The following is an 11,207-nucleotide window of genomic DNA, read 5'->3' on the forward strand; positions in this document are numbered from 1 at the left end:
AGGAAAAGATATTATAAGGGATAATTACCAGAAAAACTAATTCAATTCCTATTGTTCTCACTTAACCTCTCCAAGCCTTAGTTCCTCCTTCTGTAAAATGAGGGTGGTAAAAGCTACCTCTGGGGTTTGTTGAGAGGATGAAAAGAGGCAGTCCTTGCTAAAGAGCTAATGCCAGGCTTGTAGTTAGTGCTCCATAAATAGTTATTGTTAATCAATAGTGGAGCTTGCGTTTCCCTTCTACCAAGTTTACATTTTAAAAAAATTGATACCCTAAACAGGTATCTCAAAGGTTCCTCATCTTTTTCTCTCAGGTGAAAAAGATCTTTTGAACTAAATTTGCAACAGCCTAAAGCTATATTTTAGGAAGGGAAACAGAATTTATCATGAATGTGTGAAACTACTGTTCAGCCATTGAAACAACCAATTAATTAAGAAACGCTTGGAATTACATAAGATACTTTTTTGCGGCACGCGGGCCTCTCACTGTTGTGGCCTCTCCTGTTGCGGAGCACGGGCTCCGGACGCGCAGGCTCAGCGGCCACGGCTCACGGGCCCAGCCGCTCCGCGGCATGTGGGATCCTCCCGGACCGGGGCACGAACCCGTGTCCCCTGCATCGGCAGGCGGACTCTCAACCACTGCGCCACCACGGAAGCCCCAGAAGATACTATTTTTTATGCCAGGAAAACTTCTTTACTATTTTAATCCTAAAAATAAATAAATAAAAATTTAAAAGTTCCTATTGCTCTCTTAGGTACATATACTCAACTTCACCCCCCTTCCTTATTCAAACCACATACCATCATTTTTTAAAAATAAATTTATTTATTTATTTTTGGCTGCATTAGTTCTTCATTGCTGCAGATGGGCTTTCTTTAGTTGCGTCGAGCGGGGGCTACTCTTGGTTGCAGTGTGCGGGCTTCTCATTGCGGTGGCTTCTCTTGTCGCGGAGCACGGGCTCTAGGCTCGTGGGCTGCAGTGGTCGTGGCGCACGGGCTTATTAGTTGCAGTAGTTGTGGTGCACCAGCTTATTAGTTGCCCCGCGGCACGTGGGATCTTCCCAGGCCAAGGCTCGAACCCATGTCCCCTGTATTGGCAGACCGATTCTTAACCACTGTGCCACCAGGGAAGCCCCATACCACCATCTTTGAATGTAAGAATATGTGTAGTGTGCTTGTGGAATGTAGTGATTACTAAAATGTAGACAGTGGTTGCTAAGGACAAATTTTTATATTATACACATAAAAATAATTATTTTTGCTACTGTGTCTTTTCTAGATGTGAGGCCATCTAGGTGGGCACATATGCCGGGGTTCTTATTTCTAGCTCGGTGTCTGAGTAGGTGAGAGTAAAGGTGAGATGTGTTTATCTTCAGGTGTGTTCGTGCTCTGGCAAAGGTTTATAACTGGGGCGCTGTGAACAAAAGGTGGACCAGTTACCAGAAGTAGGCGTGTGTGAATCTCAAACAGGCAATGTTCTCACTCATGGAAGAATATAATTTTATACACATTAAGAGCTTTCTCTTCTTTTTTTCCAGTTAGATGCAAATATAGTTCATGACAAAGCCAATTTATGAAGGGATATGCTAGATCATTCATACCCTTAAACACAATTAATATAATGGGCTGACTTTCTGAATACTCCTTTCAATGCAGAGGAAAAGAACAGACATTGCTCTAGCACAGAGTCAAAGCCAAGGGAATTATAAAGCACACTTGGGTGTTCACTGTGCGAAGAGCTTTCTCTTTTATAGTGATAATGTTTTAAAAAGCAAAAAAGGGAATACTTATTGAACAACTAGTGCATGTTAAACACCATGTCAGAAACTTTTATTATCTCACATAATCTTCACAACTAACCCAAGCAAGTAACAGATTAACCCAATTTCATAGACCAGGAATCTGAGGTACAAAGCAACATGGGTAGTAAAGTGGCAAAGTGGTCTGATTTCAGAGCCTGTAGTTTCATTCTCCCACAAAATCTCAACTAAAATGTGAGAGAATTTCCCCAAGAAAATAAAAAATGATGATGAATGAGTATTTAATTAGACCTCACTCGTTTTTAGTGATATGGTGTGTGACTTTAACTTTTTTATTCAGAAAGCTTACTTCACATCTTCTTTTTATATGAGAGAATTATAGGTGTTTGCTTAAGGCTCAAGGCCATAAAGCTGAAGGACTCTGGGCTTTGGTTTAATTGCAAACTGAAACCAACAATGGAAGAGCCTTCCTTCTTCTCTGGGCTCCATGATGCATCGCCTGGTTCTCCTTCCCCATTTCTCTCAATCCCCATCAGGGACCAAATCCTCTCCCCTGCCCACGTCCTTCATGATGACATTCCTCTCTGTTCAGTCTTCATATCACTTTAGAACTGCCTCTGTAGGCAGTTTTACCCATGCCCTGGCTTTTACCACCCCTTGAACTGTCTCCAAGTCACACCTCTTGGCAGTTCTCGAGAAGTAATTTACCTAGCTAGCTTACTGGGCTCTCCAACGTTCAGTTCCAAAGCCCAACGCATTCCTCATCTACGCTTCCCTCGAACATTCCACTTTATTTTCCTCCTATATTCCCTGTCTTGGCACCACTGCGCACCCAACTACTCGGGTGAGAAATCTGGGAGTCATTTTGGACATCTCCCAGCCACATCCGATAAGCCTTGAGGTCTTCTCTTCAATCACGTTCAAACACATCCTCCTTTTTCCATTCCCTGTGCCATTGCCTTGGTTAGTTATGGCCCTTCAGTGAGCATCACCCACCTCTAAATGATATAGCCAACACTCCCTTGAGAAAACTGTATTATCTCCTTCCCCATCTTAAAATCCTATTCTGGTTCCTTTGTGCCTGCAGGATAAGAGCATAAAAGGCCCTATGCATTTTACCTATCCCACTCTACACTCCAGTATTAAATTTCAGGTACTAAATTGCTCCAAGTTTCTGAAGAGATGCTGTCTTAGCTCTCTACGGCTAGGTAAATACATGCCTCTACTTCAGTTGCCTTTCTGACTTCTAATTAATGGCTGTTTTTTTAACATCTTTATTGGAGTATAATTGCTTTACAATGGCGTGTTAGTTTCTGCTTTATACATATACATATATCCCCATATCCCCTCCCTCTCGTGTCTCCCTCCCACCCTCCCTATCTTACCCTAATTAATAGTTTTTGAAGAAACTAGGCTTTCAGGCACCCATCTTCTTCGGAACCTTCCTTTGTACCATGTGCTTGTTTCTATCCTTGCCTTATTGTCACTGTATTGCTTGGATTTGTTCACAGATGTATCTACCTTTCCTATGTCAGATCCTTGAGGCCAGCACACCACCTACCACATAGTGAATGCTTAACAATTGTACAACTTCTTAAATATGTAAATTACTTGAAAATGTCTTTATTATGTCTCAAATTTTAAAACTTCAAAGTCCACTTGCAAGAGAATCTTATCCAGATCAAACTCTGCAGAGAGAGTTCTATACAAGCTCCTTGGGAGTCACTTCCATGACCATACATCCGTCAAGTACTCAGTACAATAACCTAACAACCAAATGCAACAAGTGAAACTTGGATTGGATTCTGGACTTAAAACTACAGTTATAAAGGACATTACAGTCAGAGGAAATGGAAGTGGATTCTATGTTAGGTGATAGTATTGAATTAATGGTAATCTTCTTAGGAATGATAATGGTATAACAGCTAGAATGTCCTTTCTCTTAGGCATGAATAGCTTTATGATGTCTGTAACTTATTTTCGAGTTCATTTTAAAAGAGCATAATATACAGAGAGATACAGCAAATGTGGCAAAATATTAAGTGATAAAAAGTGTGAGTATTCTTTGTACTAGTTTTTCAACTTCTCTGAATATTTGAAAAATTTCAAAATAAAACGTGTGTGGAAAATGCTAAGAATACTATCAAAAATAAAATCAATAAATCTTTTGAAATTTAAGTTTCAATATTGCTGTTGGCCTTTCTCCCTCCCAAACCTGCTGCATGGTACCTTCCACTGCCTCGTTCACCCCATAAGGCCACTATATTTCAATCAGGTTTGTGTTTTAAAGTTGAAAGGCACAGTCCCCTCCCAAACACTACAATTTGCTATCCTAATTGGCCAAGCATCACAAGGCTGTTCATTTTTATTTGCCTATATGGTACCACATAGCCCTTTAGAAGCTTAAGCAAATAAAACTGTACTTCCTAACTGGTACATGTAATTCCTTGAAATCAATAATTGGAGATTTTTCATCTGGGAAAATTTGAGGTGATAAGGAAAGTAGAAGTTGCAGAAGTAGTCTTGCTTTAATCCCTTCAGAACTGCCAAGTCTCTAGAAAGATCTAGTTAATTCTTATTGCCGTGAAGGTGATTAGAATTTAGCCCTTCTCTTAAATTTCTATTATGTTCAGATGGAAATTAAGAAAAAGGGATTTTAAAAAAAGAAAAAGGGATTTATGATATTTATTTAAAAGAGTTAATGAACCTAGGTATACACCCAAGAGAACTGAAAAGATATAGCTATACAAAAACTTATACATGGCTGTCCACAGCAGCATTATTCATAACAGTCAAATGGTAGAAACAATCCAAATGTCTGTCAACTGATGGGTAAACAAAATATGGCATATCCATACAATGGAATATTAGTCATAAAGAGGAATGAAATACTGATACGTGTTACAACACAGATGAATCATAACGTTATGCTAAGTTAGAGCCAGGCACCAAGGCCACATAATGTGTGATCCCATTTATCTGAAATGCCCGGAATAGGCAAATCCATAGAGATAAACTTTATTAGTGTTTCCCTAGGCTGGGGGCAGAGGGGTCAGAAATGGGAAAATGACTGCTAATGGGTACAGTGCTGTTTTGGGGTGATAAGAATGTTCTGGAATTAGATGGTAGAGATGGTTGTAAAACTTTGTGAATATACTAAAAACCACCGAATTGTGCACTTTAAATGGATGAATACTATGTTCTGTGAATTGTACCTCAATTTTTTAATAAAGTTAATGAAAAGCTATTTTCTATTTGGTCCCACTTTCAAGAACAGTCAAGGAAAAAAAAAAAAAAAAAGAACAGTCAAGGGGGAGCCGAGGGGCATGCTGGGTTTGATTGTACCTTTGATCTCCAATGGACCATTGGCCACAGTGAAGAGGAGCCCCAGACTCTGTGGGGTGCTCTCCATCCTCCCCTCCCCAAGCCTCACAGGAGCACCACTGTTAGCCTTGGCATCTGGAGGGCTACTCATGCCCCACATTCCCATCACTGCCAGAATCCCAGCACCTCCTCCAAGACCAATCCCCATGCAAGTCTCATACCCCATCTTGTCTTCATTTTCCTCACTGTACTTACCATCTTTTATTCCTCTCCCTCCAAAATTTGGTTTTGTTCATTGCTTTATCTCAGCTGCACAAGAACAGTGCCTGGATAACAGTAGTTACTCAATAGATTTCTGATGAATGAGTGAACTTGGAAAAAACATTTATACAGAAATTTGCACAGGGTGTTATTTAAAAAGATGAAGTTCCACGCTTCAGAATGTGTTTATCTCCCATAAAAAGACTTTCTCCTCTATTTAAATATGTACCTGAACTTTAAGAAATCTCGCACAAGTGGTATTTTATTGGAGACAATCAAATTTAACAAATCTTTATACAGTTTAAGGAGAACATTCAGGCATCATAAACACAAAAATTTCAATACGCAAAACAAATTTACAACAAGAAAATAAACATAGAATCTTATTTTGGGACTACATGGTTATTGTTGCACTACCTTTATAATTCTTTATCCAGAGTCTGAAAACGTAGGCAAGCCCTAAAAATGTAGCAGAAGCATTTCCGCACACTGGTATCCATAATCTAGTTTGTGCAGAAGTGTTTCCACTAGATTCATAGAGTACTCTTTGGAAGAAAATGGCAAAGACTGGTCACCTGGTTGCCTTTCGGACCTCCTGCAACTCTTCAATAGGCTTCCATTCTTGGTTGATTGTTATAAGCTTTAAAAAAACAATAAAAATGTTTTGTTAGGATCTGTCCATCCTCAGGTCCCCTTCTGGGATTTGTACACAGCTCCCTTTGGAAAAAGCATCACCATAACATTTGTAGTCAATGAATCACCTCTTCCCATCTCTAAAACAGTAATATGGGCTGGTTCTGTGTGTCTGCTCCGTGTGAGTGGAGGTATGATGCTCCCAGCACAGAGCTAGGCACATAGTAGGCTCTTAAAATTTCCTCACTGTAATTACTCAACAAAGGTACAAATGATCCAAGTTATACAATAAGGGAAAAGGCACAGAGCTGTGGACAAGATAACTAATAAGCACAGGTAACTCTACTCAATATTCTGTAATAACCTATTTGGGAAAAGAACCTGAAAAAGAACGGATATATGTGTATGTATAACTGATTCACTTTGCTGTACCCCTGAAATTAACACAACATTGTAAATCAACTATACTCCAATATAAAATAAAAATTAAATTAAAAAAGGAGATGATGTGTCACAATAATGATAAAAGTTAATATTTGAGTGCTGACTATGGGCCAGGCACTGTGCTAAAGGGCTCTATTTTATCTTCTTTAATCCTCTAAACTCTGAGGAAGAGCCCTATTATTGTGCCCATTTTATAGTTTCTGAGAGCCTCAGAGAGGCCAAATTATCTAAAATCACCTGTGACTAATGGAGCAAGGATTTGAACTAAATCTCCATAACCCTACAGCCCTCTCTTTGCACTACACATTAAATGGCACCCTAAAGGTGAAAAGGTATTACATCTATTTTGCTGACAAATGTGCTAAGGTTTCGGCTAAGTATACATCACGTTTTAATGTACCAATACCTTTCTAGGTGCAGTAGGATCCACAGTTTCCCAAGGTTCTGGATTTCTTTTTCGATCAATGCTAAAAATAAAAGAAAGCTGATTAAACATTAAAGTAAGTACATTTAAACTAAGCCTGATATTGGGTTTATAAATACACTAGGGACAGACTCAGAGTGCATACTTAGGCATTGAGTTAATTGAAATTGATGGAACATTCCTTTAAAAAGCTTCACAGTTTGGCTCAAACATCAAGGATCAATTCCTCTGCAGAGTAGGAGGTCTGTATTCCCTTTACTGGGCTAGACTGGAGAATGTTCTCATAAGCTGAAGAGCAGTTAGGGTGGAAGTGCCAGGCTAAGAGCAAGCAAATATGCTCTTACCCCAGTTTCTGGAAGAGGCAGAAGGGCTGGGCTTGAAACCGGTAGGTGATCAACTGCCAGAGCCTAGCATTACGACTCTACGGAGCCCTGCACCTGGTCAATATCAGTTTCAGGTTTTTCTCTTCCTCATATTCCAGGATACATGGTATTTTACCTTATATCCAGGGCTAAGATTAGATTCATTGTAGACAACTGAATCTATAAACTCTACCACATTAGGAAAGACCTTTCTAATGAACTGACATTTTAAAATGTTATTAAGATGATTAAGATTGATGATGTATATCCCAAAAGACCGTCTAAGAACTTTAAATTTCAAAACTTAAGTTAAAAAAAAAACCCAACAAGCTTTATTTTGCTGCAGGAGAAGAGGAGGAGGGCCAGTGGATGAAAGGGTATTTAGATACAAGGAACTTATGTTAGTAAACTTATTTTATCACTAATCATCATTTGATAGTCTTCTGACACCTGGATGCTTTCTGGCCCTGACTCCAACCCAGTTCACAATTCGACATTCTTATCCTGGGGGGAAAACCAGGAAACTGATACCATGCATTTCATAAACTGAAGGTCAACCTAACACGGCTTAAAACGTTTTTATAAATGATGAATGCCTACTTACATCACATCGGTTTTTCGAAGGGAATACAGAGCAAAAGACAAAGCTCCAGTCGCTGCCACGGTCGTGAAAAGCACCAAAGGAATAAGCTAACAGAGAACAAAATACTCCGACGTTTCAATGTGAAACACTTGAAATATAACAGAATAGCTCTATATCATTTTATACTTTCTTCAACATCTTTAAAAGTTAATCTTTTTAATCAGATTTTCAGTTGCTTTAAAAATTTACTTTTTTCTTTTGGACTTCCCTGGTGGCGCAGTGGTTAAGAATCCGCCTGCCAATGCAGGGGACACGGGTTCAAGCCCTGGTCCGGAAGATCCCACATGCCGCAGAGCAACTACGCCCCTGCGCCACAGCTACTAAAGCCTGCGCGCCTAGAGCCCGTGCTCCGCAAGAGAAGCCACCGCACTGAGAAGCCCGTGCACCGCAACGAAGAGTAGCCCCCCCGCTCGCCTCAACTAGAGAAAGCCCAAGCGCAGCAACGAAGACCCAACGCAGCCATAAATAAACAAATAAATAAAACCTTACTTCCTTCCTTTTCATCAGGAGTTGGAAAAAGCTCATGATGACTTCAGTGTAGAATGCCAAATCTAGAAGAAAAAAAAAATCCAAGATATTGATCAAAACTCAGCCACTAGGACTCAGCCTGGTGGGCTCCAAACCGGCCAACGTATCCCAAAGCCAGCCTCGAGCCGGCTCACGAGAGCCTCCGCCCGAGGGCAGCTCACCTGGGAGTACTGGCGGGGCGCCGCGAGCGGACGATGCTAACGCCCAGAACCGAACGCCGACCTCGACCTCCCCGCATTATATACCAACCCCACCCTCTCCGGAAGGCCGGCCGGTGCGTTCTGGTCACGCGGGCCGCGCAGGGGGCGTGCGGGGCTTGACTCGCTTTCCATGCCCGGCGCCCGGCAACCGGGCGCCCCCTGCGGGACGCCGGGCCTTCAAACGTCGCGCAGCCGGACGCTAGCGCTCCCTGCCGCCTGCCGCGGTTCTTAACAGCCGCTCGGAGCGAGCCGAGGCTGGGCATTGGCGCGTCTGCAAGGGGGTGGAACTGAGAACAAGGGGCGCTTGGATGGCCAAGAACAGGTGAAAAACAGCCCCTCTAAAAGGAGGTCCGGGGGCTTCCCTGGTGGCGCAGTGGTTGCGCGTCCGCCTGCCGATGCAGGGGAACCGGGTTCGCGCCCCGGTCTGGGAGGATCCCACATGCCGCGGGGCGGCTGGGCCCGTGAGCCATGGCCGCTGGGCCTGCGCGTCCGGAGCCTGTGCTCCGCAATGGGGGAGGCCACAACAGAGGGAGGCCCGCATACCACAAAAAAAAAATAAAAGGAGGTCCGAAAAAGGAGCCGCAGATCCGGGGGTCCCATGGGAGGCTCCTTGGTGCAGGCAGGTAGACTAGAGTTAATCCAAGTCACATTAAAAGCTCCAAAAATGTGATGTGGCACACTTATGGAGATAATTTAAGTTGTAAATTTCCTTTCAGAATAATTCCTTGTTGTCCTGATTTTTTCCATTAAAAAAAAAAATCAGGAGATGAGGGAGAAGAAACAAAAAGAATCAACTGGAGAGGTTTCCAGAAGATCTCTGAGACGACCTTGAAGAAACTCGCCCCTAAGCTAGCAGCCTAGCCTTTCACGGAGCATGAAGGCGGCTGCAGAACCACGGGAGTAATAATTAAATCAGTATCTGTGTGCCAGGCACTGTACTGGAATCTTCTCGACATTTTTGCAAGGTATGTTATTTAGTCTCAGAGATGCTCTAGGCACATAGCCAATAAGCGGCGGAGATGTAATCAGAAGCCCGGTCTGTCTGGCAATCAGGCAGCACTGTTCTTTCTGCACCCTGCTCTTAGCAACTGCGATTAAGTCAAGAGTGCAAGCTGTTATCTAAAAATAGTTATTTTAAAACAATTATTTTAAATCTGTTTGAAGTTCAAGCTATGAGTTAGCATAAAAACGAAAACATCTTAATGTTTTCCGAACGGCCAGACCCAGCTCTGTTTCAGCCCCATTTTATTTCTAGTCATGGGTTTTGCATTCAAACTGACCTGAGTTCAGAGCCCACCACTGCCATACTTTATTAGCCGACTGACTTCGAGGAAACTACTTAACCTTCATGACTCTCAGTTTATATATCTGTAAAATGGCGACAAACCTAGCTCAGCAGAGAGTTGGAAAAAATGTTAGAATGTATGCAAAGCATGTAGCAGTCTGCCTTACCTGTAGTAGGCATTCAATAAATAGTAATTATTATTTGCAAAGATTTGTTTTATATAAGGCAGATCATAAATATAACTTCTCACACCCAGTTACTGACAAGGGTTCTTACTGTGTAACTCGAGCTGTAGCTGGAGACGTTTGTTGATTACTTCAGAGAAAATTCAACATTTTCCGTGGTTTGTATTGAATAGAATCAAAGAAGCCTTTTAATGCTCCTTCTGCAGAATCTCTAAAGCTTCTTATGTCAGAAGGGTCTAAGAAAAGCCTCAATTTGTTAATTAAAGATAAATTTTTTTCTAGGATAGAAGCAAGAGAAAAAGGAAATCTTACAGGAATATATCATGGCCCACAAATTAAAATTAAAATGTGTAGCCCTTGGGAATTCCCTGGAGGTCCAGTAGTTAGGGCTCCGTGATTCCACTGTTGGGGGCCCAGGTTCCATCCCTGGTTGGGGAAGTAATATCCTGCAAGCCGCGTGGCGCGCCCTGCGGCGGGGGGAGGGGGGGAGGAAAAATAAAGTGTAGCCCATGCCTAGTGATGACCTTAAACTTAGAGCCCTGCTTTGCCAATGTCATTTCTTTTCAAAATGCAGTTTTGTAATAGCCTAGGCATTATTCTCGGAATGGGGCATGGTAAATTTAAAAGAATAAAACACAAGTCTCTTACTTCACGTTTCTTACAATTTAGTGCCTGTAAGTAACTCTTAACACGCTCTGTCATGATCTGGTGCCAAAGACCGATGATTAATTCTGACTAATGGGCTCTGAGAAATCTTACCAAAGGTGAGGATATTTATTTGAACATAGAAATAGACAAACCAACTGTAAAGACATTTGGGGGGCAACTAGAGAAACTTAAACACAGACCAGATATGAAATGATATTAAAGGGAGTACTGTTGATTTTTTCAGGTGTGATAATGGTATTATGGTTATGTTTTTTTTAAAAAAAAACACATTTTTAAAGAGATTATATGTGGAAATAATTAAGAAATATCATGATGTTTGGGATTTACCTGAAAATACTTGTTAGAAAACGAAGCAAATTTAGAAAAATACTAATTATTCAATCTAGGTGACAGATATGTGGGAGTTTGTTATATTATTAAATGTGTGAAAATGTTCAGAATAAAGTGTTTTAAAAATTTATAAATTGTATATAGTGTTAAAAAACAGAATTC

The 11,207-nt window shown here is 41.3% G+C and overlaps 1 protein-coding gene and 1 non-coding gene across 2 annotated transcripts; both read right to left on the bottom strand.

Moving 5' to 3' along the window:
* Positions 1-1,616: 1,616 nt before the first annotated feature.
* Positions 1,617-1,732, bottom strand: LOC112063549 (small nucleolar RNA SNORA22). The gene has a single exon (XR_002891053.1). It is a non-coding gene; the product is annotated as a small nucleolar RNA SNORA22 (small nucleolar RNA).
* A 3,845-nt stretch (positions 1,733-5,577) lies between these two features.
* C11H15orf48 (chromosome 11 C15orf48 homolog) lies at positions 5,578-8,622 on the bottom strand. The gene is made up of 5 exons (XM_007116721.3): positions 8,538-8,622; positions 8,338-8,399; positions 7,810-7,895; positions 6,826-6,886; positions 5,578-5,982 (listed from the first exon to the last, which is right to left on the bottom strand). The coding sequence occupies exons 2-5, from the start codon at positions 8,371-8,373 to the stop codon at positions 5,914-5,916; spliced, it is 252 nt and encodes an 83-aa protein (XP_007116783.1). The 5' UTR covers positions 8,374-8,399; positions 8,538-8,622; the 3' UTR covers positions 5,578-5,913.
* Positions 8,623-11,207: the final 2,585 nt, after the last annotated feature.

This window comes from Physeter macrocephalus, chromosome 11 (assembly GCF_002837175.3).
Source record: "Physeter macrocephalus isolate SW-GA chromosome 11, ASM283717v5, whole genome shotgun sequence".
NCBI classification, from domain to species: domain Eukaryota; kingdom Metazoa; phylum Chordata; class Mammalia; order Artiodactyla; family Physeteridae; genus Physeter; species Physeter macrocephalus.

Bases quoted from the DNA above. Each gene is read 5' to 3' on its own strand.
- C11H15orf48 (XM_007116721.3), bottom strand. From the start codon at position 8,373: ATGAGCTTTTTCCAACTCCTGATGAAAAGGAAGGAA. The intron at 7,896-8,337 runs GTAAGGTTTTAT...GTTCTCTGTTAG, and splicing joins TCCTGATGAAAAGGAAGGAA to CTTATTCCTTTGGTGCTTTT. The intron at 6,887-7,809 runs GTAAGTAGGCAT...TTTTATTTTTAG, and splicing joins CTTCGAAAAACCGATGTGAT to CATTGATCGAAAAAGAAATC.